This window comes from Scomber scombrus, chromosome 5 (genome assembly GCF_963691925.1).
Source record: "Scomber scombrus chromosome 5, fScoSco1.1, whole genome shotgun sequence".
Classification (NCBI taxonomy): Eukaryota; Metazoa; Chordata; class Actinopteri; order Scombriformes; family Scombridae; genus Scomber; species Scomber scombrus.
In genome coordinates this window covers 16,243,884-16,271,460 of record NC_084974.1, presented here as the reverse complement: position 1 = coordinate 16,271,460, position 27,577 = coordinate 16,243,884, and the positions used below count along the sequence as shown (strand labels likewise).

The following is a 27,577-nucleotide window of genomic DNA, read 5'->3' as shown; positions in this document are numbered from 1 at the left end:
ATTCAAGTTTAATTCTATATGATCATATTGGCTTCGTAAAAATTTATTTTCCAGAGTCTAAAGAGAGAGATGGATTCTCTGCTGGAGGAGAAAATCCGTCACCCTTCTCCAGTGGACTGGCAAAACCGTCAGTCCAAAGACTGTGCTGTCATCACAGCCATCATAGACCTCATCACTACCCAGGAGAAGCCTGCAGGCAGCACTAAAGGCTATGGCAGAACGTGGGCGCCTGCCCCGAGAGGACAGCACGTTTACTTCAATGACGACAATGATGATGATGATGACGATGATTAGAAATGGCCAGGTTTTTGGCTGGCTTTTCAGAGAGGAGCCTGTGAAATGACTGACTGCATCCTTGCAGGAGGACACATGAGGTTAGTTGGGATATTTATGATAACCAGCTGCTTCTTTGAAAATTTAGTGCTCCCTGGATGCCCCTGAAGGCCAAACACAGGGTGAAAGACGACTGGAAAATGTTATGCACTTGAATTATGCCTGTTATTCTTTTTTTTTTTTGCCTATTTGGTCATTTTTGCAAGGACCAATCCATGTTGTAAAACACTCATTAGCTGTTTTGTTTCTTGTTTAGTTTGTAGATTTCTGGTTTGGCTTAAATCTAGGAATTCAAAAACAGAGTGATAATTGTTACCTTGAAATATCACTGTTGTTATGATGGGAGACCATCATCTATTCTGTGATGAAAGAACATCATGTATTATGTGCTTTGAGAGAGCAATTACTAAAATCACCTGGGTAATATTTGGTTGGAATAAAGACCTGCCTAGTTGTCAACCTCAAGCAGCACAGTTCTGTACTACCCTGACTTAACAGCCGATATCTCCGTAAATATCTCTGAAAAAGTACGTCTGGCCACAAGATTTACGCATAATTCTGATTAATCTGTAGCAAATATCTGAAGAGCCCAAATCTGATTAAATGTTATTTAAGGAATACAAGTAGTCATGTTCCTTGGTCTGGCTGTGGTCGTCAGGGAAAAGAGATGTTACATTGATCATTCAGAACACATGATAGACTCAAAGCAGTTAAGCTTTTATTAAAAGTGTCTGATTAAAATATATATGGTTGAATAAGCAAGTTTCTGAATATAAATCTGTATTAAGGAAAACATACATGTCACAATTCTGTGTGCTTTGTGACTGTTTTACATATTTACATGTACACAGGTGATTTACAATAGTTACAAGAGGAAACGATTGAAATAAAGATCACTTCATGCTTATATATGTGGTATCACATAGCTCATTTTCCCTGAGTGCAAATGCAAAGCCTCGTTTATTGAGAGTCTGAACAGACATGTCCATCCTGCAGGGTGATCTGCTCGCTGTCGTCATACCTCGCTCTGTGTAGCTCAACCATACGTGGTTGTCATTTGGGCCAGAGCCAGAGCAGTGGGCTTGATAGATGGTGTTATCACCACACTGACCAAGCCATTCATTTCCTTTAGCTGGGAAACACTAAAAAGATGACTCATACTGGACAATCACATTAAAAGCAGGGCCGCTTGTCTCTCCTGGTCTCACCATCAGCACACACAAATTAATTTCAGCCTCTGTAACATCACATACATAAATCCCAAGGGGGGGTATATATATATATATATACGACTCTGGCTGGCATCAAGGGTGTGTGATATTTCAGGCTGTCCAAATCATTGAGTGGATGGAGAGAATAATGGCATCTGTGACACAAATGTAGAGTCTGATTCATGACAGTGACATTAACTGGTGACAAACAGCGGGGGAGAAAACAGATACTTGGCCCCTCTGCTTAACCTAGGGATGACATTTGAAGTTATAACTCCCAGATGACTGTAAATATTATCCAATTAATTATGACTTATTCTATTTACACAAAGTGCCTCAGGCTTCAGAACAATGGCCCTGTTTTTCTTTTGCAGCTAAACAAACACCATATTTTATTTTCCTGCAAATATCATAGTAATAGTTTCACTTGCCAACAAGTTTCTACTGTAACCTACACACTGTAAAGAAGCTGCCAATCCCACCATGTTGCCTTATATTGCTTTTACAATCAACATGCTTACACTTACATTAGTTGCACTGACAAAGCTCCTAATTATATAACCTGTGCCTCATTAACAGAGCTGGCTGCTGTCATTACCTCCTGTAGCTTCGCTTATGACATTGCACATCACTTACACAGCAAAAAATGTTTGAAAATTACAACATTTACAAATTTCACATCATCAGTCATTATGTAGCCGGGTGTTGCAAGCGGTGACTTTGGCAGTGCGTGTGAAGTTTTTCTATCCAACTGGGGAATTAATGTGACAGATCTCACTGTCGAGGCATCCCTCCCACACAGGGGCCAATTAGTGATTAAGGAAAACTTTCTGTTCCTCTCACTGTGATTGTTCTAACCACAGTGGTTGCTTTCAAACAGCATGCCTGCTATTTAGTGGACATCAAGCAGAAGTCTGAATTATGGCTCCATCTGTATCCCGCTGAAAAGAGCAAGTCCAGCACCAATGCAGCTCCCATACTGGCCAACTCAGTCCCTGAAGGCAGGTCACTAATGCTGTTACTGAACTCATTTGTCTGGGCTCAATGCTTCAAAAAGGCAGGTCACTGGTGTGTCAAGGAGTCACTAACAGCTGAGAAAAACCCTCCGTGGTTTAAGTAGCCCAGCTCATCCGGCTCACACATTAGTCTCCAGCCCCTGCAGGCGGTCCATCCTCTGCATGTTGCGCTCAATGGTGGCCTGGCATGTGATTGGTTCAGCACACTCCGCGAGGAACCATCCCCTCTCTCCGTCACGCAGTCGCTCTCCTTCATACCAGCCTAAGAGGAGAAATTGTATTGATGCATGAAAACTCAGGCATGTGTTGTGTTACTATTATGGTCTCTTTGCTTCTGATGTTCAATGCTGTCTGTTGCCATGATCACCAAAAAAGGAAATGACCTTTGGCCTCTGTGTGTTTGTGTTTAGGTTTCAAAACCACATCTTCAAACAGGTATCAAGGCCCATTAAGTGAGAAAGATAGTTACTGAAAAGGAGATGGAGAGCGTATAAAAGTGCATGATGAAAGGACACAGTTGAAACAGGAAGGTGGAAAAGTGAAGCTGTAGAGAGAGCTAGAACGAGATAATGAGCGATAAAGGCAAGACAGGCTCATAGAGCTGACGTACCATCATCTACAGTCTGTGAGACTAACACCACATCAGCCATCTGCAGGGACAACTCATCTGGCTGCTTGGCTGTGTAAGTTCTGATCACTTCCACCTGCATGGTATCTAAAATGACACAGACACAAATCCATAAATCACTTCATATAAGTTGCACTGGTCCTGGTTTATTACATTTGAATTAAGAAGCAAGTCTTTGTGAAATCAATATGCGGAAGAAAAAAAAAAGTTGTATCCAACAACCACAAGGTGGTGCAATAGGCTTAAATGAGAGGTCGGGTAGCCTTGTTTGTGCAGTGTGAGTTTGAATGCTTTGGTACAAAACTTACTGGTTCTGTCCTGACTCCTCTTATTGTTGTCATTTTGGCCCAGAGCACTGATCCATCGAGCACGCTCATTCCTAAAAACACACAAAAGCACATAAATGATTTTGTAAACTTTTCTGCCACTGAAGCAGTTCTAAACACAATCATAAGTCTCAACTGGACAAGCTGTGGGAGTTGCTCGCCTTATAAATCATTTGCAGGAGCGTAATTATTTAGTGTTTGTGTTACAGGTGTGGAAAATACTTTGTCAGAGCAGTTTTTATGAACATACACAGCCACAGAAGAGAGAGATATCAAACTAGACCACGAAATAAGGGGCTTGCATGCGCAAAATATTTAACAGGCTACTGCTGCAAATGGATAATTTAGTAGCACAGCAAAGTTTGCCCTCCCTCCAAACCCTTTCTGTCCCCTGTCAGTAAGAGAACAGAGGTGTGTTTTCAGTAGGAAAGAACTGAGGAGAACAAGGACAAAGGCTGATTATCAGGAGGGGGACAGACATGCTTTTGCTTTCTTTCACTCTTGTGTGCATTTCATGGGAAAAAAACTGTGGGTGGAGTCAAACAGGTCGGATTCCACGAAACTCTATATCTCATTTCACCTGTTCTCAGCTAGGACTGAAGAGATGTGAGGATTTAGAAAGGGCTAGAGAGGAAGGAGAGATAAAGGGGGTTCAGGAAATGAACCAGAGGGGGTTATTGAGGCCCTCAGTGACTCAGTACCGGTGGTGTGCATCATGCAGATGGGTACAAATGCAAAGACGTTCCCAGACAGAGAGGGGCATTTGTGTGAATGCTCTTCACAAGGGCCTCACATGGACCTCAAACGGGTAAGTCCCATGAGTCACCTCATTATCAAGTTCCCATTGTAGACTTTGATTTAATCGTTTAGAGGACACAAAAGCTGTAAAATACTGGGTCATCCATAAACAGCCAATGTTTTGAAATCATATCACCATAAACAAATATAAGCATCACTATAAAATAAAACATTAACTAAGAAGGCCGTCAATTTGCACCCTTAGGGGAATATTATCACTGGTATGGGATGACCTTTGGAGTTAAATGATCACTTTTATAGACCTATCGCCTCACTTTGGTCCCTTTTGATGTGTTCAACACCAACTAACATTAAAACAATGTCCTGGGGTCATAGTTCAGGAAAAAAGTAATCACGCACTTGTCATGAGCAATTTTTTATGGTAACCTCGTAAAACGGTTACCATAGTCGCTGTTTTAGTTCAGTATGTTTGCATGCTAAAGTATATGCTTCACTCTAGGCTTATAAGGAATGGCGTTATATAATAGATCACTGCAACCATGAGTAGTCCTTGAGCACATATTCATAAATGTGCACAAAACATGTTAGGCTGATGGGTCAAGTGTGTGAGATTAGCTGCGGACAGATACACAGACACACGCATGATTCCCTCCAGGCTTACACCTGGCAGATTAAAAACATTTGAGAAGTAGCTAGTAACTAAACCTATGGTATAAAATGTAGGAGAGTACAATATTTATATATCAATGCAATGGAGTAGAAATACAAAGTAGCATAAAATGGGAACACTCAAGGGAAATATTACTAGAGTGAAGAACTTGGTTAAATGCCATCATTGTCTATTACAATGATGGTAGATTACACAAACTACCTATTTTACCCATAATTTATTAAATACATACATTTATATCTTTTTTTGAGTCATATTCTATCACTTGGCACTGTGGCTAAGGCTGCAACTAACAATTATTTTCAACATCATTTAATCTGTTTATTTCCTCAATTAATCGATTAGCTGCTTGGTCTATTAAATGTCAGAAAATGGAGAAAAATGTTGATCACTGATCACAAAGCCTAAGGTGAATGTCTACTTTTGGCCCAAGCAACAGTTTGCAATTTAAGGATATTTAATTTAATAGTTGGCAACAAGACGATAAACTGATAAATCATTGTAGCTGTAACTGTCACTGCTGATGAATCTGAGCTTTCTACCCACCTCCCAGGCTGAAAGTGTGGTCACTAAGACACTGGACATATATGAGAATTAACTTACACAAGATGATTATAATCAAGTGAATAAATACTACACAAATGTAGGAGAAATAATGCACTTTGACCGGTTATCTATCTCTGCTGCATGTCTTATACTTGCTATCATCTGAGCTGCTCCGTGGGAAAGGCAGCTGATAGTCGCTGCTCTTAACAGCTGGACACACATGCGCAAATGCAGAACACACCATCATGACAGCTTGCCTTCTCACGCTAAAACAGCTGAAATACTTTATTGAATCTATGAATGCACAGCCATTCCATTTATTGAACTCACACAGACAGGCGCATGTGTTTGAGAGGCACTTAATGGTTATCTGTGGAATGTAAGGCGCATACCAAAAGAGGACCAGGTAAAAAAAAGCAGCCTTCAAACCTCAAGTGTGTGTGTATGTGTGTTTACATGCAGGCATGTGAGTACTGCATATGCACAAATGGCAGGTGTTCTCCCCTTTCCACTGAAGAGAGCTACAAGCCTGCACAGGAACAGTCCATTCATGATAGTAAAGATCTTTCTGCCTTTAACCATTCATCCCAAAGAGCAAGTGAAATTTAAACATCATAAATCTGTTGTCAGGGGTTCTTGTTTCATCTCTGAAAAGACGAGAGGCCTTGCTGCACTGTAAAACTTCTTTCACACACACACACACAGATAAAAAGCGATGACAGACTTTTTCTAACCTTCTGCCCTCTGCCAACTTAAAATCACCACAAGACCACTGTTTTTCATCTCCTTTCAGTTTCATCTCTCTCTTCCCTTCTAACCGTCTGTTCCCTCCTATCAATTTGTTTACCGTCAACAGAATCCCACCCTTGTTTCCACTTAACCACAGGTCAGAGCAGTATTCGGGTACAATTCTTACTCCAGCCAGGGAAACTCCCAGACTGAGGGAACAATTCCCATCAGCAAGCTTCTCGTTATCATATCAATGAAAGCAGAACTAGTGAGAGAATCAAAAACAATCACATAAACTAAAGCAGACAGAGTGGAAAAATATCATAACGCAATGCCAAAGTGTGCAACAGAAGTACAGGCTCCCTCCTCCGTTTGTGCCGGTTACATAACCAGTGCTGCTTTGTGTTATAGCTGCATATCTGACTAACAGAACTGTTTTGCTACAGACTTCTGTAGCCACTCTGTTCCACTAATAGAGAAGCACTATTCACTGACTCGCCGGACAGGACACAACATCAGGGTCATGGGGAAGACGTGCTGACATACCCACACTGAACAAAAGGATACACAGAAAAGTAAGAGGACAGAAAATGAAAAAAAGAGAATCACATATGATTGCAGAGAGACACCAGTCACACAGGCATCCTGTCTGGATTCCTGACTTATCTTGTCACTGCTGTGGTCAAAGATCAGTATAGCTGTTTATTTCTCAGAGCTCAACACAGTGGCACAGAGGCACAGGTAAGTCATCAGCTTAAAGGGTCGGCAGGTATAGAACCAAAACGGAACTGAAAGCCGCAACACCACAAGAAAAATCCCATTTCTACAGTTTCATTTCCACAGAAAAACACAGACCCGCCTTCAGCCAGAATGTGTGGAATTTCACGTTATGCCCCGACTTAAGCTGCACTTAAATTCAGCGGTGCAGTGGACAATATAGGCAAGTGTGCGTAATACAGCCACTTGTTTTCTGTTTTTTTATTTCATGAGTACCACTGATGCACATGCGGCTCCCACATTTGCCGTCTGAGTTTTGACAGCAAAAAGAAATGTAGCCTATCCTGTGTCCATTCCCACACTGTATGAGTATGTTCATATTAAGTGTATAACACATCATCTAGTTTCATGAAATTCTAACGTTATGTTTTGTAGTAATACACAATGTCACAAAACAACACATGGTAATTATAGTAAATGTCTTTAGTTACTACTCATCTACTAATCTCTCTACTATGATGAAATGATTGGTCAGTTAATTGATTAGTTCCTCAACAAGTGATTTCTCAAATGAAAAAGTCAAACATTCGCTGATTCCAGTTTCGTAAATGTAAGCATGACAAATATTGCTGTAAAACTGATGGGTGTTTTTCATCATTTTCTGGTTTTTTTTCTTTTTTTTCTGGACTAAACATTTAATTGATAAATAGAAAAAAATAAAGAAATTAAATGGATAATGAAAACAATATCGATAGACTGTTCTATCAAATGAAGTAATCTGTAGACAGCACCTCTGGTAGCTCTGGCATTTTACATCACATTTTAACAAGTAATCAAAAATAATCATAATAATCTTAATCAATAATGAAAGTGCAGCACTTTCCACCCTTTGAGCATTTCTGAGAAAGCCTCAATACTCCTTATTTGTCCATTCTACTTCACTGAACTTGATAGAGTGCTAAACTAGGCTGGTTAATGTATCACCAATTCCACATGTCATGTTGGTTTAGATTGCTAAATTGGGATGAATGGACAGAGGAAGAGGAAGTTATTCTATGGTCATTGAAAACAAAGAGCAGACACTGGCTGCCGTCTAAAAGATGAGACACAGGATTATGAAGAAGGGTCTGGGAGAGTGAAGTAACAGGCGTGGGGGAGGGATAGTCATGGGAAACAACCTGCTTAACAATGGACCGCTGCTAGGCAACTGCTGAAAAAATGCCTAGCAACCACTGTAACAATGGACAGTTGCCAGGGTGTCCTCTCCTCAGCTCATTCAGTACTACAGTGATTGCTACACACACATACACATCATTACATCTCAGCCGAGGGCCCCAAAAGAGGGAGTCTGGGGGCTTTCCAGAACAACACACTAGAGGGGGCAGTTAGAAGAGTTCCCCCTCATGTATACATGGGCACTATCTAAAGGCTCAGTGGGCAGCACTTTGAAGCCAAGTCACTCTGAATGCCTCTTACACAGGCCCAGTGCAGTCACACTTAACACTATTACCTCAGTCACTTTGTCAATAGCTAATTACCAATATCAGTGGTTCAAGCTACCCTTCAACATGAAAACTATTATTACATGCAACCTTTTATTAGGGGCTACAAATGGATCATACAGGCAGGAAAGGTAGGTGATATGCAAAGCTCTTGGTGTAGATTTGAACTAGACATTAAGATGTTTCTTGTCATTAAAAGGCTTCTGATGCTACGTGTCACTTTGACAGGTTTCTGTTCCTGTTCACCTGTTGTGTGGCTTACTTTGTTCTGCTTTGAAAATAACTATTATTCTTTGAACTTGTACCTACGGTTAACGCCTAAATTTTAATTATCATTGACTGAGTCCACTCTATTACCTTTAACCATTTACACTGTAAAGCTCTGATAGCCTTTGAAGTAAAATCAAAGCTGAAACTCTTCTGGATTAAATCCTTGCACCCCTCGTGATTTGTGGCTAAATTACATAAACTTAAGAGTCATTGGGCTTATCCTAGAAGAAGGGCAGAAAAACAGACAGAAAGGACTCAGGAGTCATTTATATGTAGTGTTTTGTACAGTAATGAGAATGCAAAGGGAGGTTCTAAAACACCAGAGGAATGAGGAGGAACAGGCTCTGCATATGAAAACGCTCCACAAAGCCTTCAACCACAGCAAATAATTACAGTGAAAACAGTGTGTACACATTTGTGTTTGTGTGTGTGCAACACGTTCATTTACAAACGCTAACTAGAACAAATAAACCCTCTATGTAGCCCAATATATGACAGATCCCCTTTGTTTGTGTGGGTTATATAATCTATGCAAACAACCCTGCTTTTCAGCCTATTTGCCGTACAACGAAAAATAGGATTGAGGGTTTGGTCTGAGCTTTACCAACACAACAAAAGGCATTAATCAGGATCAAGAAACTTCAGACCAGCTAAATCTATTTCTAGGTCAGATGTGTGAGTAATCATTCATGCTGCATATGCAATATGAAAAAAAGGAAGTTGCTTTCTCCAGAATAGATGACTGGGCTGGAAGACGCTCGATCAACAAAACAATTACATCTAGAACAGCCGGTCCACATTACAGTACGACTGCAGACACAATGACTGTATAATGGACTAGTAAACTCCACTTCCCTAGGGGACATTAACAACAAGCAATGAGGCTAAAGCCATTCTTTGAAAATAGATGTAACAAAATATCCCTGTGACCTGTAATGAGACAAAGAAATAAGAGCTGAGGAAAGCAGGATAAAGGGATTTTCTTACTTCATGTTAAAAAGCATATTGGAGTGCATAAAGGGAAGATAAGGGAGTAGGAATCTGTTTCAGGGAACACCTGAGCTATCTTTTACACAGGAAAGCAATCAGACATAGAAAGAAATAAGATTTAGACTCACTCTGCTGTCTTCTATTAGACTAGAAAAGGCATTGCTGGACTGGCAGCATCTTGTGTTATGAGTGGCCTCGACAATAAATGTGTACGTATAAAGATGCAAGGTTGTGTTAGAGGTCAAAAAGATTAACCTGTTGCTTCACAGCCGATCTCGTAAATCTGTAACAATAATGTAAGTGAAATACAAAAAGTGCCTTTAAGAGGGACAAAAGGTTACGGAATAAAGTACTCACAGCAACTCTGTCCCCAGGATCATAGGCACCTTTTCGCCAGAGTGGTTGCTACGGAAACGCAGCCGGAAGAGATGGTTGGCGCCGGCCTGCCGAGAGCTCAGCATGCTGGCAGTACTTCTGACTGGTGACAGGTTGAGATCCTCAGGCTGGGAGGAACCCACCCAGATTTGGTCCCTGAGAGCGTAGTCTATCACAGAGTAACTCTCTTCACTGAGAGACACAGGGAGAGATAAAGCTTTAATTATATTTCACGTCATGTGTTTCAGATGGCATCACTGCTCACCATTAAAGGTCTTCACCCAATTCAAATCAAGTTAGGTTCATTGTGACAGGCATATTTAGTGATGGAGGCCTTGATGTGTGAGAAGAGTATCTTTGTTGTGGCTTTATTAGGCAAGAAAAAAGAGAATCTTTGTCACATAATGCAACAGCCATTATTAAGGTGACCATAACTGTAACTGAAATAACCTATTACAACACAAACACACACACACACACACACACACACACACACAGTTGTACATCTACATAATTGTTACTGTATGCTGTAAGATACAGACTGAATGTTATCACTAAACAAACACTGATACTGTTGCTTCAGAAGAAATATGAATTTGACAGTCAAATGAAAAAAAAACACTGTGTCCCACCAGCCAACACAGATGGAAAACACATATTAGTCTGTGACATTTAGAATTTCAATTTCACTAGAAAATATAAATATTCTTTAGATCTGGTCCAAATAATTTGTCAGGTTGTCATTTATACATTAAGTAATTATGGATCCAAATTCTGATACCTTTTTCTAAAATTTTTACAAACATTAGAAATATGGTTTATTTGTGGTTGTAATGGTTATGGTCTGTAGAAAGCCCCAATCAACAACTGATGTAATGCATCCTACCGACCCAGCTACAGTCTGCATTCCTTTTACTGCCCTGTCATGGAGAAGGCACACCAGTCAACAACTGGGGCTAATAAAAATATACTATGTTGATGTTTATACAGCATTATATTCAATCCAAATGTTTATTCTGTTTGAGATGTTTAAAGAAACTAATATCTGTCGTGGCAACATTCATTATTGGTCATGGCTCATTGGTGATTTTCTTTTCCTATTGCTAATTAAATTACAACAAATCCTCAAATGTTTGTTTGGAAACTAAATTTGAAATACATATGCTTGTTATTCTGCAGACACTACACCATCCATCCATCCACTCACTTATAAATTTAAAGTCACTCTTTTCAGGAGAGCTCTAGTTTCTTGGTCCCTCAGCAATAAAACCCTTGAGAGGTGAAAGACCATGTGGTTAATCAAATTCACCTGAATTAATAAATCAGCTGTCGCTTTATGTCTCAGATTCTCATCCAGTCAAGAGTCAAAAACATTAAGCTGTCTACATAGCCTTATGCTAAATCACATGCTGCTACCTGGTTTCTTTAGTACATGCCTACCTTTCCCATGAGTACCTTTACCTGAGCGTGACCCCATCCATGCCTAACAGTACACACAGTTAGTCAAAACATCTGGAGCCAATTGTGAAACATGGGACCTTTAATGCAGCATAAACTAGGAGAAAAGGAATGTGTGTGTGTTTTCATAATGCTCCGAAGAACAGAACTTAAGTCAAGCCCACATGTGTTTTATCAGCCTGAGAGTAAAACGGCAGCCAAGCTGAGAAGCTACTGGACAGGAAATCGCTCCTTGTCCATTAGAATATCCATTCATACTATAAACACACAAACTCGAGCAGGGACAAAGGTAGAACTTAGACAAACAAGAGTAAACAGTGTAAGTGTCTATGTCTTAATGTCTCTCCCTTTCACTCACACACACACAGACTCTGGACTTTGGGGTCATGACTGGTTGAAGAACCCAGTCACGGTTGGGAAGTTCTCAACAAGGTTCAACTGTTACCCATCAGCCACCTATTGTCCACCAATCAATCAAGTTAAATCCTATTGCCCACAACCAAATTAGACTTCTAGGAAGAGGAGAAAGAAACTACAGGGAGAGACACATCAGAAAAGGCTGAGGGATATGAGGGGAAAGAAAGAATAGACAAACAGAAAATGCAAGAAAAATAAATGGTACGTGCGTGAGCTGCATTCAACTGTAACCACAAACTGCTCTCTGCATCAAATATGAAGGTGGAGCCAGCAGCTGTTTAGTTTAACTTAGCATGAAGACTAAAAACAGGTGCAAACAGCTAAACAGGCTCTAGTGACCTAGAGGTGCCGGTAGAGACATTTACCTTGGGATGGAGTCAGGCTAGTCATTTCACCCTGTTTTCAGTCTTCATGCTAAGCTACAAGCTATCCAACTGTTGACTCCAGGTGCGTATTGAATACACAAGTACGGTATTGATCATCTCATCTAATTCTCAGCAAATAAGCACATCTACCCAAATGTCCAACTACTCCTTTAACTTATTTACAATCAGCTTTACTAAAGTATAGATTTATCACAGCTCCCGACCAAAGCTTACATGGGATTAAAGTTTTAAAGTCTATTTGTACCACAGGAATGCTTGCTGAATTTTTCTCCTGACAGCCCTACAGGTAAAATGCCTGGAATGCCATTTATATGACAATGGGGAATGAGATGGGATGGATGGGGAATCTGCATGTTTGTGGGGTGAGTTCTTGCATAAGTGGGTGGGTGAGTAGGCTATACAGTGTAGGATTATATGTTAAATGGAGGAATGAAGGTAGGAAATGATTGGCATGTTCTATTGGGGGGGGGGGGGGGTAATGGGGGAGATAGTCATTACAAAACTGAAATAATAGCTGAAAGAAACCCTTTCTAGTGTGGGCTGATCAGCAGCTCCTTACACTGAAACAAACACACAAACTTGCTGGAATGAAAATAACACCACTGTTCGAGATAGCGCAGGCATCTACTGTACGTCATCACATCTGTGCCAGCTACTATCTAACCAGTGCACAACCAGTTCTACAATACACAACTAACACAAATATTCAGATTAGAAGATGTTGAGATAGGACTTCAAGTCAAGCATGGAGTCAAGACACGCGCACACAGAGGGTTAGAGAAAAATGTCCTGGTGCAGTGTTGACTATGGAATACTCAAACTAACAGAGAGAGAGAAAAAGAACTGAGAGTGTTGGGCTTATAAGACTTGCACGCAAACACAAACCCGCTGGTTTATGACTACCAAAAAGAAAAGAGAAAGGACAGGGAAAAAATATCAAAGACAAAAGAGAGAGATTAAAACCTCAACAATACTGAATGTTTATATGATGCCCAGCATCACACAGGAAAGGGGGGGGGGTGAAGATGAGAGAGGAGCCAGCTGGTGTGGACTGTGGATGTTATGTAAGTGTTCCTGTGAGCCAGAGTGCAGCAGCTCAACACTTTCCCACTGCGTGACAATAGCCCAGTCTGATATGGGGTTTGGTTTCCAATAGCCAGATTAATTTAACAATTAGAGTGGGAACATCTTCAAATGTTTCAGCTCTGAATTATACCATTTTAAATTTGTATTGGTTTAGCTTTTAACAGCCTACTAACCTTGTAGGATCCACAATAAAGTAACACAGGCTATCACAGATATTTGTGAAATATAGGCCTATAAAACAGAAAATATTCTAAAAGGTCATAGGTATGTTTTTCCCTCCTCTGTGTAAGTGCTGTTGCTATGACCTTTTTCCCCTCTCCTTCTGGTTTTGAATGTATTTCTAGACGTCAATGAAAAATGAGACAAAAAGAAACTGAAGGGATTCAGGCACACAGGATCACTGCATTTGGCAACAAAGCTTGGTGATTGTACACCATCTCCCCCACACAATCCAAGTCATAATCACAAGGGAAAGAGCTATTATACCATTATGTCTAGGAGGTTTGTGACCTGGCGGTGCCTGGCTAGCCCTGTGTACCCCTGATGTGTTTTTGTTTTGATTTCTGCAGATGGAGTGCAGTAGAGTAGCGTGCCACAGCAGGGCTCCACCACTCCCCGCAGTACAAACCAATATTATAACAGCTTCTCTCATTCAAACACACACACGGATACACCCTCTGATTCCGTAGCACTCCCTTTCCCAAATCACTCCTCCAAACACAGGCCTGACACCACACACTGCTGGAGTCTGCTGTCTCGGATCAGATTCCCAGAAAAATATTAAATGGAATGGGGGTTTTTTCCTTCTTTTGAAAAAAAAAATGTTCTCAGGAATTCTCAGTCTGCGAGTCACGGGACAATCAGTTCCAGACAGAGCGGGAGATGAACGGGAAAGGATTTTTTTGGCAAAAATAGACACACTTGTATGTGCTCAGCCACACTAAACACACACAAATCAAAACCACATTATTTCAAGAAAGTCCTCTTTATGGCTTGCCTCATGGTGTTGCCTAAAACTAGAGGAAACAGGGAAAGGAGGGGGGGTGGCCTACCCACTGACAGAGCTGAAACTGAACAGTTCCACTAACTTTTGATGAGTCATGGCACTGGGACATGTTGAAACCTTGACAGCATTCAGAAAAACAGGCTCAGATTAGTAATGCCAAGTTAGGTTCAGGTAACGGCACCTGTTCAGCTTAATAAACACACCCGAGGAAGCGGGGGGGGGGGGGGGGGGGGGGGGGCGGCATGGGAGATCAGTCTGATTGCACAGTGAATCTGCAGGTGGCTATCCCTCTCAGTTTCCTAAAAATCATCTCAGCTCTACTGATAATGACCTCACATAGTGACTGTGAGCCTTGTTTTTATTGTTGTCATTTCCCATAATTCAGGGTTTTTTTTCAACTGAACAGGCTCATATCCCAAGACAAGTTCAAATACAAAAGAAAATATGGCACAACCCATTTTTAGGATCTTGGCCTTAGTGGTTGATACACTCACACACATTCAAAAATAAGTGCTTATGGTTACATTTGAACCCTCAAAATGTCAGAGCAGGTGATCAAGGCCACACTCACACCAGCTAAAATCAAAAAAGCTTGTCTAACACTGTCCAACAGTTTGCTGAAATCTTGGATAAGCTTACCTCTTCTTTCTTGTGACAATGAGTACGTCGTTGAAGAGGAAGAAATAAACCTGTTGTCGTGCTGTCCTCTTAAGGAAGATACCATTGTCCTCCACTAAGGCCGTCAGCTCCCCTCTTTTCACCATCCACCTGGATGATGAGACCAGGGGGAATGGCTGGCAGGACACAAGTAGAAAAAGAAAAAAGAAAACATTGAGTAAAGCATTTTGAAATGTCTGTAATGTTGGTACTGTCATGAAATACTAAATCACCATTTGTGTGTGCGAACAGCTGGCTATGCAGACAAGAGAATATTTCTGGAAGACAGCTGTTAATCACAAATGTGCCAACAGTGATTTCCCACACTAAGACACACTTGAGCCTGCCAGGCTTTGTGTGTATTATGTGTACAGTACTGACGCTCGCCAAGTGAGTGACAATGTTGTGTAAACTGTGTTGTATAACTGCATCTGCATGTGTGAACATGTCATTGCACTACTACATTGAGCCATGTTTCACATAGTTGCAGGCATATGCTTTGTTAAAAACATATAATGACCAGAACGCATGTGTGTATCAGTTTGATGTATTTCATGTCATCCATACCTTGATCTTGAAGTCCAGCTGAGAGTTGATGGTATACATCATCTCTGTTCTCTCCATTGTGCGAGCTCCTTCATTACACTTTCTTACCACCTACTCACAACACACACACACACACACACACACAGTCAGTGATTGATTTGCTTAAATTTAATGAAGACGAGGGGCAAAAAATAAGCTTTAGGATGTGACTCCGTAAATCCACTGACCTTGCTGACTGCTTGTAAAGCTTTCTTACATTCTTCATATTGTGCAGAGTCTTTTGGTGTCTTCTGACAAATTGTCTGCAAAAGATGGGGTCAGGGCACAAATCAGTCAAAGTGATTTATACCTTAAACAAAACCAACCCACTTAAAATGTATTAATGCACAAAAACCCGAAACAATTCACTGCAACCATGTAGGCATCAATTCAAAGTACACTACACTCTATGAAAACCTAATAAAATATTGAGGTCTTAAAGGAAGCTGTGGGAAGAAATGAATTGAAACCAAACTTTCTCAGGATCCAAAAGCCTCCAAGTGTACAAGCACAAACCCCAGAGTCTCTTGGGAGACACTGAAGATGGGGGAGAGAGGGGAATGAAAGTAGAGCAAGAGAAAGGAAGAGAGGGAGGCACAGTAGGGACAGAATAATGTGGTGCCAAAGGAAGCATGAAACCTAAGGAGAAAAAACATTTAAAAAGGAAGAAAGTTAAATCAGTTAAGAAAATGAAGGAATGATGTGAGGTCACCAAAATATCTTGAGGTTAGGACGTTAAAAGGCAGAAAAAGAATACACCCTTTGTATCGTTAGTCAGGGCAGGATGAATAAACAAACTGTTACGCAAGAGTCAAAGTCGTGTAATTCCAAAGCTCATGCTACTGTATGTCATGACTGCACTCACATCCATGAGCAGGGGGAGGCGGGTGATCCTCTGCATGGGCAGGATGAGGAAGGAGATCATGGGGAGGTTCCTGCAGTCTGGGTGGCCCTCTATCCTGGTCAGCACCTCCTTAAAAGCTGGATTCTTAGACCTGCAGGAGGAGAAGAGAGAGGGGGCATGGGTAATTGGAGAGGAGTAACTTGATGATACACAGAAAGAAAGAGGAAAAAAATGAACAGGAGGAATGCAAACTCCCTGGTGTCAGTGTCAGAACAGTCATGTTGGATCAAATCCAGGAAAGATATGATAAGGACATATGTTTGTGTGTGTTTGAGAAATCACTCACACCAGCCTCTGCAGGGTTCTCTGCTGGTAGACCTCATTGGAGCAGTATGTGATGTAAGGATCAAAGTTGGACTGTGCATGCTTGGAAAAGATGTCACTGATGTCATCGATCACAATGTTCTGTTGGTGTTTTTCCTCCAGCTCCTTGAAAAACCTAAACACATGAGTGGCAGTAAATGATTAAGGGTTAGTATGTCAGCAATTCATGCCATTCATAGCATTAGCTTTAGTCAGACACATCAAATCATGAGTCAACCCACACTTGGGAAAATATAGGATGCGATGACAGATACAGAGTCAGCAGGGCAGGAAGCGCCACCAACACCTTTCTTCTAAACATGCTGTAAGATCACAAAAGAGGAATTCCACGCCTCTTAAAATAGGCATAGCCTACCATTAACTACAACACAGAGGCTTTTCCTCTTCCTGAACACCAGCAGATGGCCAGTTTAACGGCACGCCACATGGCCAACTTCAAGCAAGTAAGTGTTTTTGCATGTGTGATACAAGGTGACAAACAGGAAGGTGTTGCACAGACACAGGACGCTGACCTTGACCGGTTGGACGAAGTTTGAGCTAATCTGCAAAAGCACCTCTAGTAACCCCAAAAACACCCCACCCTATCCTATACTGCACACACACACACACACACACACACACACACACACACTACAGTATGTTGTGACTATCTATGGGAAACAATGTTTTTTGTGTCCATGCCTGACCCAGTGCTCTCTGAACTGTAACCTTCCAAATGAAGGTCAAGGAAGTGCAGGATGCGCTCCCTCCTGGGGGAAAACTTACTGACCCCGATAACAGCATGGTATCATGAGGGAGGAGGTCGAGGGAGAGGAGGTAAATCAGGGTAACAGGGTTGGAAAAAGAAGTGCTGAATATAAAATGCATGTTCCCTCTGGGATATGCACTGAGTGTTGCAGTTTACCTCTCAATTACAGTATGTTGTTGCAATTATACTGCATGTTATGGTAATAAATGAGGTATGTCATACCCTAAGGGCTGCTAGTGAAATACAGTCAGTAACATACCTGCATGTAAAATACCAAGACTAGCAGACCTCCCCCTCACTATCAAACACAGAACCTGCAGGTGGAGTGATATATATGTTATTTTCCTTGAGAGGGTAAACTCAAAGCCCGACTGTCTGTTAAAGAAAAACATTTCATTGAACCAGAGCTACAGGCCATTTTATATCCTATGATCGGCTGTCCTTACGTGTCTCGTCGTCCACTCTCCTCCCTGGAGTTATGCCGGGCTAAGTATTTAGGTGGGGAGGGTCAACCAAGATTATGAATGTGTGTGGCCTGTAAAAAGGAATGAGTAGAAAGAGGGGCTACAGCAAGTCTGAACACAGGGAGGAATCTACATATAGCCACATTCATGCAAATGGGAATAGGTCATAAAATGAATGTGTAGCCCCAGTCTACTACTTGTCAATCCACATATAACTAATAAGCTACGAAAATGAAGAGTACATTTCCCTCCTTATAATAATAATAATATATTACATCACATACACATATATATTCAAGGGGTGGAATCTCTCTAAGGAGGGGGCTGCCATTCTGGAATCCTTGAGCAAATGTCATGAACAGTTGCACAATGAAAGCTGTGGAAGCTCTCCATGTATGCGCATACTCATCTTCACTGAAACAGCAATAACACAATGAAATCTCACTACATGGTCTTAAAAAAAGTATTTTCACTTTTACATTCTTAGACCTGTGTAAACCTAAAACCTAGACAACAGGAACTTAACCTCATTTTAAGCTTAGATGTATTGATTTATTAAATGTATTGAACTCAGAGTTTCTAGAAAGCCCCTTGGTTAAGAGACAACATTTTCAAATTAGAGCATGGGGTTAACATACAGACTACTCACTGGATTCCACTTGGCTTAGCTGCTGCACATCACAATTATCTACTGGACATTTAAATTCTGAGGGAGGGTGAAGGTTTGAAAAGACTGCATCCCTTAGACTAACAGTGGCGTCTTAATTGAAGTGACAACTTCACAGACGGACTTAAAAATTGCAGCCAAGGTGAACGGCGACTTCAGAGCTGGACCCGAGTCTATTATCATCATGAATACTGACCTTTAAGAAAAACCTGAGAATATTCTCACATCGAACAATTACATCATAGTTGCACTTGAGGCCATAATCATACAGAATCGTAATATCATTAAACAAAAACATGAGAAATGAGGCAATAGTTAAACCAGAGAAGGAACATACTAAAGGTCAGGGTCAGAAATTCTCCTGTCAATTATTTGTAGAAATAATAGAGCCTGGTCCAACACAGTAATCACTGAGGCAACGGAGTTTCTGATAAACGGACGAGTGTTTCCATCAGTTTAAACAATTCGTTTTTACCCAGTCATGGATGTCATTACACAGTCCACATGTATACTCTATAAGTCATGATGCACCCAAAAAAATGGATGGGTCATATGAAGAATTGCATTTACATCAAGACACCTATAAAAAACAAACAAAAAATCAAGCACACATCCAACCTGCTGTTGAGCTCTCTCTAGCACTAAGGAATGTTCATGTTGACAATGCAACTGTAATTAAGCTAAATTGTCCTTTTGTTCTTTGTTATCTCATTGCCCCTCATTTCTTCCCAGGCTCTGTTTTCTGTCAAGCAAAACACGACCCCACACACAACCAGAAAACAGCTGCCAACTCACAATCCCACACTCTCTCAAAACAACTCTAACTGAAGGTCGTCAGGCTGAAAGAAGGAGTAAATTCTGTTTACAGATACACCTCACATGGAAGGAGTGCGGTCTACCGACTGTTAAGTGCAGTTAAGTGAGGAATTATACAGCTCATTAGCCAAAACCAAATGCCACAAACACTGACGCATTATTACAGAACATGTAGGCCCAGCCTAGATGTTCCTATCAGCATGCAAAAGCAAGCACGTTTCACCATTCTGCTAACACCAAACATTCCTATATACAAACATTGATTGCAATACAATATACATGTTTATATCTCATAATAATTCTACATAACAAATCTACACACATTAAAATGACACACTTACTTTTTGCTAGCCTCACAGACATCAGTAATGTTTGAGAAAAGGTGGTGGTGTTCAGTCTTGGTCATGGCCTCGCTGAGCTCTGCAGAGTTCTTGAACATGCGGATCAGGATCTCCAGACTGTGGAGGTAGGAGTGCTCTGAAGAGATCACCTCGAAGATGGCCTAACGACAGGCGAAAGGGAGACAGCGGAAAGCAAGAGAGGGAAAAATAGAGATAGAAATGAGGGAACTATTTATGTTTGCTTCTTTTTTTTTAAAATATATAATTCATGCAATCAGATGTGACTTTGTGTTTTTCAGTTAACCTACTGGGTTCTGACTCAATCACTGCTATGTGTTCTCTGCTATGTTTAGCAGGTTATTAAATTATATACAGAAAGTTATATCAATCTGTTGATCAATTCTGAATTCCTAATCATCAGTTTCCTCATTCTTAATTGGACTTAGTTGAATATTTGTGCTTCTCCTCGACTTTACGCTGCATGTTCTTTAAATATATAATCGACCATGAAGCATGTTTCCTGTTGTACTCCTTTAATGGCTTTTTTATTGGTCTAGTGGGGTCTACAGGGACCAAATGGGTCAGCTATACCCCCCAAAACTTGGCAACTCTTAACATAATGTATGTGTCCCAAAATTAGATTATACTCATGAGGGACAAACCACTGGGAACCAAACTGAGCATAACATACTGTATTATTCATACCTCCTGTCTTTTACGTTCCTCCTGACTCATCCGTTCGGCGAGGCCATTTTTCTTTACCTAAAAAGAAAACACAATTTGTGAAAAAAGGTTTCACAAATTTGTGAAAGCACAATTTTAAGTCCTTATAAATAGATTTCAAATACAAGGTCACAGTTGTTTGACTACTCTGAGGTTTTCTCAGGTCAGGGGCTATTTGCATTTGTAGCATGGATGTTAGTGTGTGTGTGTGTATGCGTTTGTGCACGACTGTTGTCCTGACACACAAAGATGGGAGCACTTTGCATACCACACTGAATAGGAAGTCAATGAAGTTGTAGAAAAAGAAAAAAGACCTCCACTGAATAAAAAGGCACATGGTGAGAGTATAAATTGGAACTTATCAACAGAACTCTAAAAGGTAAAATTGGCAGCTCATTTTGAAAGTTTCATTTGGCTGAAAACATACAGAAGGTGTACGTGTGTAGCTGGTGTGATTTTATCCAAAGATATTTGAGTAAGATTGAAACAAAGAAATCTTTTGGAATGGACTGGGTGTGGAGTGCTATTGAATTAATCAGGCTGCGGCTTCGTCAGAGTGAAAGTACGGTTCAATCAAAAGCATGCCTCCATCTCATGTTTCACAAAATATAATATGACTTGGGGCACATTCACCTAATACTTAACCAGATTACACATGCAGGGGGAAAACCATGTTTCCTTTCTTTAACTTCCTTCTCATCATGTTTTGGTATAAAGGCACAAGGAAATGATACTGCTCCTGAAGGAGCCTTCATTCTCTCCAGTATCTGCCCTGCAGCTTTCAGCAAATACCAAGAACAAACAAAACTGCAACAGACCAAACATCTCTGCTTTCTTCTTTTTCATCCCTTTCACACACAAATTTGTTTGATTATTTCTCACTCCTATTTTCCCGTTCTTCTGAACCATCGATCCATGATATCAACAAGACCAACTATCACTTAAAGGCTGTTTTTAGTGTCAGAGCAGACAACTGAACTTTACTCTGTCTTGCAGTTTCACTGGGTATAACTGAAACGTTATCAATTAATTATCTTCATTATTCAACAGCAATTTACACATTCTTGTTTTCAAGCTTGAATTCTTGTTTTGAGCACAGCAAAACAAGAAAAACTTGAGGCCAACTTTAGCACCACCTTCTGAAACTACAGGCAGTAATTCCTGGAAATATGAGAATTGTGAGATGTAGTTTGTCATGAAACCAATACTGACAGAAGGTGCTAAAGGGACAGAAAGAGAAGGGAGGAGCTGAGTGAGAGGAGACTCGTTGGAAAGGTTGAACTAACATTGTGACAACTTGCAAATCTGGTTCTTGGCTTCACTGGAACTATGCCTGTTTACTGTAAGACCAGGACATTGACAGCATCATGCCACCACTTCATCCATAATTTGAAGGTTGCGGATGTATCCCACCGTGTCACATTGAGTACCATCTGGCAAAAAACAGTCACACTTGAGAAAAAGGGAGCTGAGATTTGGGATTACCCTGGTCAGCCTGGTAATGCCAGATCCTTGCTCAGTTCAGCTCTGCATTTTGCTCACATACATAATAACAAAAAGTATAAAAGTGATGCTTTGAATGTTCTCCAGTTTCAATCTAATTTCCAGTTTATTAGAGTCTGTGTGCATATCATTCCCTGTCCACAATCAATCCTCCTCCAGAATGCCTCCATCTATCCTCTCGCCTGTTTTTGCTCCCTCATTTTCCTTCTGTGACAAGTAAACAAACAGATGGGAATGCCTAAGTAGAAAACTAAATTAGCTCTTTCCTTTCCTCTATATCCCTCTGTTCCTCTATCCAATCCTTAACTATATTATGTAATGTGGAGCCACTGCACTTCTCTCTGGAGGCAGCATTTTAGACATATTTTAAGGCTGACAAATCTGTGGAGTTTGCCAACACGCTGGCATAAGGCCCAGCAGTGCTTCCAAGACTTCCTGCAGGTCTGACTGTCTGCCTCCCTGCCCTTGACGAAATGGCCCCGTACTCCCTGCTAAACAGAGTAAGGGGTAGAGGAAGACAGAAACAGAGGGAGGATGGGTATGGACTGTGGCCAAACTGGATATGACAGCATTCTTTAGAGCACTAGCATTCCAACCCTCCACAGAAGAATTTACTGTATATTTGTCTATGTACTGGATTTATAGAGGGAACAGAGAAAGATATGAATCTGTGTGTGTGTGTGTGTGTGTGTGTGTGTGTGTGTGTGTGTGTGTGTGTGTGTGTGTGTGTGTGTGTGTGTGTGTGTGTGTGTGTGTGTGTGTGTGTGTGTGTGTCTTTTTCAGACAATTTGTCAGAAGACACCAAACCACTCTGCACAATATGAAGAATGTAAGAAAGCTTTAAATGCAGTCAGCAAGGTCAGTGTATTTACGGAGTCGCATCCTAAAGCTTATTTTTTGCCCCTCGTCTTCGTTAAATTTAAGCAAATCAATCACTGTGTGTGTGTGTGTGTGTGTGTGTGTGTGTGTGTGTGTGTGTGTGTATGTGTGTGTGTGTGTGTGTGTGTATGTGTGTGTGTGTGTAATGTCTGACCACATACCACACTGAGCTGGCCCCAGGAGGTTCGTATGGGCCTGTACTGCACCACAATGCCGTTATCAGGTTTGGGTTCTCTGGAATCTGCATCTTCATCTGAGTCATTATGTAAGGCCTTCTCCTGGTAGTACTGATACAGCTCCTCCTCTGAAACACAGTTTGTTGACAGAAAGATTCATAATTCAGTTTTTTTTTAAGGCTAACAAGGAAGAAACAATATTTGAGAAAGAGGCAGAAACCATTAAAAGAGTAAATTGAAGAAAAACGTGTGAGAAAAATAATAATGAAGGTTTTCTCACCTTCACTGTCAAAAGTCCTCTGGGTGGTCAACATTTTCTTCTTATCTGGACTCTGAAAAAAAAACAAAAAAAAAAAACATCACAAATGTAATGACTTGTAATGAGGGAACAGACACACACACACTTCAAATGAAACAGGAGTGTGTGACTCTGTCACCTGTCCATGACCTATTGCAGCCCTTTCTGGTGACCCCCTTCACTGACCCCTGTCTAAATGCAGGCCCATTGTATGTGTGTGTGTGGGCATGGAGTCGCATTACATAATCTCTCCTAACAACCACATTAATTGTTTCCTGATAAGGTCTTGTTTCTAAGGTCCTTACTTCTGCTGATGCTAAGTTTGTTCCACAATTACCCCGCCTGTGTTGAAATTTTAGTGTGAACTTTACCCCTCGTCTCACTGAAAGTCAATGTTGAAGCAGTCTTTGTGCACACACATGATTAAACATAAACCTATTTGATGGATTATGAATAAATGAGTTGAAAAATCTAACTCAGATATAGCAAAGAAAAAGAAACCTCATTCCTAAATTCAAATATTTACAGCGCTGTCCACTCACATTCACATTTATTGTCAAGTTCAACCACAGTTGTTAATTAACTAGGGATTTGCTTTTCAGATTAATAATCAAATTAATCAGCAAGTCAATGCAAACATGTACATAAAAAGCAAACATCTGACCTTTATGCATAAGGGTTCAGGTCGAAACTGGTCATTTTTTATGTTACTTGTATTTATATCACCAGAGCACAAATGTTTGTTTCTTGAGTGCATCTTTTGAGCATGTCTTTTTATAGAATAAAAGGTTTACTCACCTTATTTTTCCCAGTGCTGGTAGGTTTTTCTGTCTTAGGGCTTGCTGGTTTTTCTGTCCTAGGACTGGAGAGTGTGGGTGTTCCCGGGATAGAGAGTTTGGGTGACCCTGGGCAGGAGAGTTTGGGTGTTCCAGGGATGGAGAGTTTGGGTGACCCAGGGCTGGAGAGTTTGGGTGTTCCAAGGATAGAGAGTTTGGGTGACCCAGGGCTGGAGAGTTTGGGTGTTCCAAGGATTGAGAGTTTGGGTGACCCAGGGCTAGAGAGTTTGGGTGTTCCAAGGATGGAGAGTTTGGGTGTAGCAGGGCTGGCAGGCTTGGAAGACCCATCACTGCCTGGGCTAGCTGGGGAAACCAGATGATCCCCTTCTAGTCCTTTGGCGATAGGCTGGGAGGGCCGAAAGCCCTCAGAATCTATAGATTGGGCCTCAAGACCGACTCCACTCACAACAGCTCTCCTATAGGATGTACTCCTCAGTCCTCTCTTTAGTGTCCCTGGGCTCCCACCTTCTGCATCTGTCCCCTCACCATGCCCCCTTTCTGTACAGAAGTAGCTTCCTGTCTCCACCATGCTTCGAGCTTTCACTGCTCGTTTGGAAGTATCCAGCCCTAGCAACCCTGCCAAGCCATGGCCTTGCGGAGGTGCTTTGCTCTGGCGAATACCTGATGCCAAGCTCTTGGGAATGAGTTGATTGGTGCCCATCTTCAGGGCAGCTGGGCTATGGGTGCTGAGGACGATGGAAGGAGAGGGGGAGACAGATGGGGAAAGTGAGGGAGAGGGTGAGGTGCAGGACATGGAGGAGGGGGAAGAGGCATGCCTGGTTTCTTGTGAGGAGGCAGACGATGATGAGGACTGTCTGTGGAGAGTCTGCCTACTGTCTGCTGGTGACGGGGAGCGTGGGGTTGGGGGGTCAGAGGAGGTGAGGGAAGAGAGGGAGAGGATGCTTGAGGTTGAGCTGTGGGAAGGGGTAGGGGTACGGCGGGCAGGAGGAGATGGGCTGGATGCAGATGAAAGGGAGGATATTTCATGGTGGTTGTGGTTATAGCTGTTGTTATTTGGGGTGTCTGGAGGACAAAGGACAGGCGAGGAATTGTTAAGAGGAGCAGCTTCAGGTGACGTCGATCCAAAAGCTATCCTGTCTTTCTGTAAGCTCAGACTGAAGGGACTGGACAAGACTTTTTGGGAATCCTGGACATGCTTGTCAGGCCAAACTGTCCCTCCATTACTGGTTTTCACCCCGTCACATTCACCATTACACACTCTGTTGTCCAGTGTGGCTGATCTGCTGTCATCACACCTAAATCTGGACAAGGAGAAGCGTCCGTTGGAGAGGTGCCCGATGCTGATGCTTCGAACAACTCTGAATTTTCTGGAAGGTTTGTGTAAAACATGTTTCAACACTGCAGTGTTTTTATCCGAACACTGAGGTGTGACCACCAGTCTCTCAGCAGGTTGGCTCAAGGTAAAGGAGCTCTTGTTGTCCTCCACAGGAAAGTCTGTTGTCATGACCCCATTTATGTGATAACTGAGGGGTCGTGGTTTGGGTTTGTTTGAGTCTGTGCGGCGTTTCCACAAAGGAGTGATGTTATTGTTGGACAAATCCACATCATTGCCGAAATCCATGGTCCTCAAGTGTCTTGTCTTCTTCACTATCTGTGTCACAACCTACAGGTCAAAACACTGATCTCTCTCCTAAGAGTAAACAGAGAGAGAAGCAATCAGTATCAAAGAGCTCAGTGCAGTGTCCAAATTCCAAAAGTTTACTCATTAACAGGGATTTGGGGCAGACACTGGCAGCAAAATTCTAGAGACACTTAATTCATAAGAGGAAAAAGTTCATCAGTGCAGAACAGGAGCCAGTGAAGACAGCTGATAATACTTTAGTGTATGTTCAGTGTGGTGGAATGCTCTAATTACAAGCTCAAAGCTGACAAGATAGTTGAGTAATCACTATAATATTCCAAAGGGGAAACAATGGGTTCACTGCCACATTAGTATTGTTGTTGTTTTTTTATTATTAATTTCTACTTAGATGTTTCTTTGTGTCCACGAAAATTCAGTAAGCCTTCACAATTAGATGTAACTTTCTTTACGACAGAGAAAAAACAGTTTGATTGCTGTTGTGTTTTAGTAGTTGTGAACTTACCTCTAATCTGTCGATCTGTTGCAGAATGCGCTCATTGTACCTACGCCATTTGAAAACAAACCCTAGCAAAGTTAATGAGCTTAATCCAGCATGGTATCGAAGCCAAATTAGTTTTTATGAAGCCAAAGTAGGAGCCGCAGACTGAACTGTGACCAGCAGGAAACCAGTGTGTGCGGCAGTGAGCGCGTCTAAAGCGTTACTGACTGAGTTTAGGAGTTTCTATGAGCGGGACTGAAGGAGGGAGGGAGGAGGAAGAGGAGGAGGAGGAGGAGGAGGACGGGAGCAGAAAGAGTAGGCAAACAACACGGGACATAGTATCCAAGCGACCCAACTGAATTTCACAAATTGTAGCCTACATGAGATTTATTTGGACTTTTCCTTCCATCAATGACATGAGAACTACAAATTGGCCATCATTATCATATTATTATTTAAGGAATATTAAAGAGAGTTTACACCTTTTTTGTTTTACTTTATGCCTTCAGATATTAACAATTTAAAACATTCTTTCATATGCTGTTGGCTTCTCACTTGCACAAACATAGCATTAATATTAGGCTGGGACCTGTTGCTGTTGTGCGCCATCGTGTGTGTTGTGGCGCAATTGCAACAGACAATGTTGTTCTGATTTCACAATATTACCGTATAGTATATCTGAGTGTGCTACATATAAATTTGAGTGGATTGGCAGGAAATCATTGCCCTTCCAGCTACATTCCCAAAAAAGCCTATTTGTGGGTCTAATTATGTTTTTCTTTACAATCCACATCGTTGCTGATGCTTTAAGCTCAGTGATACGGTATCCAAATACATTTGTCTGTTTTGCAGTGACATTTGAAATGCCATTGAGTAAGTAGGGGATCTTGAAGGATTTATAGTTTATACTGCTACAATAAGAGTGTGTGTTGTGCAACTAGTTGTGGCAGTGGTATTTCATGCATCGCTGAGAATTTCAGATTGTGAAATACTGTGCGAGACAAAATGTTCTCATGAAATTGTATAATAACCATCTGTCATTATCTAAAACATACGGTTTAGATTAACTACCCAGGAAACTCTAAATTGGATGCTGACAATGGATCTCACTGTAAATGACTAAACAGGCTGTAATGTAATGTTTGATGGA

At 41.3% G+C, this 27,577-nt stretch overlaps 2 protein-coding genes across 2 annotated transcripts in view; one reads left to right on the top strand and one right to left on the bottom strand.

The window, feature by feature from the left end:
- dhx36 (DEAH (Asp-Glu-Ala-His) box polypeptide 36) overlaps nt 1-1,242 on the top strand; it is a 30,333-nt gene extending 29,091 nt beyond the window's left edge. Inside the window, exon 26 of the mRNA XM_062420007.1 lies at nt 55-1,242. Coding sequence (XP_062275991.1) covers nt 55-294 — 240 coding nt within the window. The 3' untranslated portion in view covers nt 295-1,242. The remainder of the gene's footprint in view (nt 1-54) is intronic.
- Nucleotides 1,039-26,631, bottom strand: LOC133981124 (rho guanine nucleotide exchange factor 26-like). The gene is made up of 15 exons (XM_062420008.1): nt 26,452-26,631; nt 24,309-25,997; nt 23,493-23,544; nt 23,198-23,340; nt 20,637-20,693; nt 19,932-20,092; nt 16,858-17,010; nt 16,533-16,662; nt 15,856-15,930; nt 15,650-15,739; nt 15,065-15,219; nt 10,055-10,264; nt 3,497-3,567; nt 3,171-3,275; nt 1,039-2,822 (listed from the first exon to the last, which is right to left on the bottom strand). Exons 2-15 carry the CDS (start codon nt 25,926-25,928, stop codon nt 2,680-2,682), a joined length of 3,165 nt encoding a protein of 1,054 aa, XP_062275992.1. The 5' UTR covers nt 25,929-25,997; nt 26,452-26,631; the 3' UTR covers nt 1,039-2,679.
- Between the last annotated feature and the right edge of the window lie 946 nt (nt 26,632-27,577).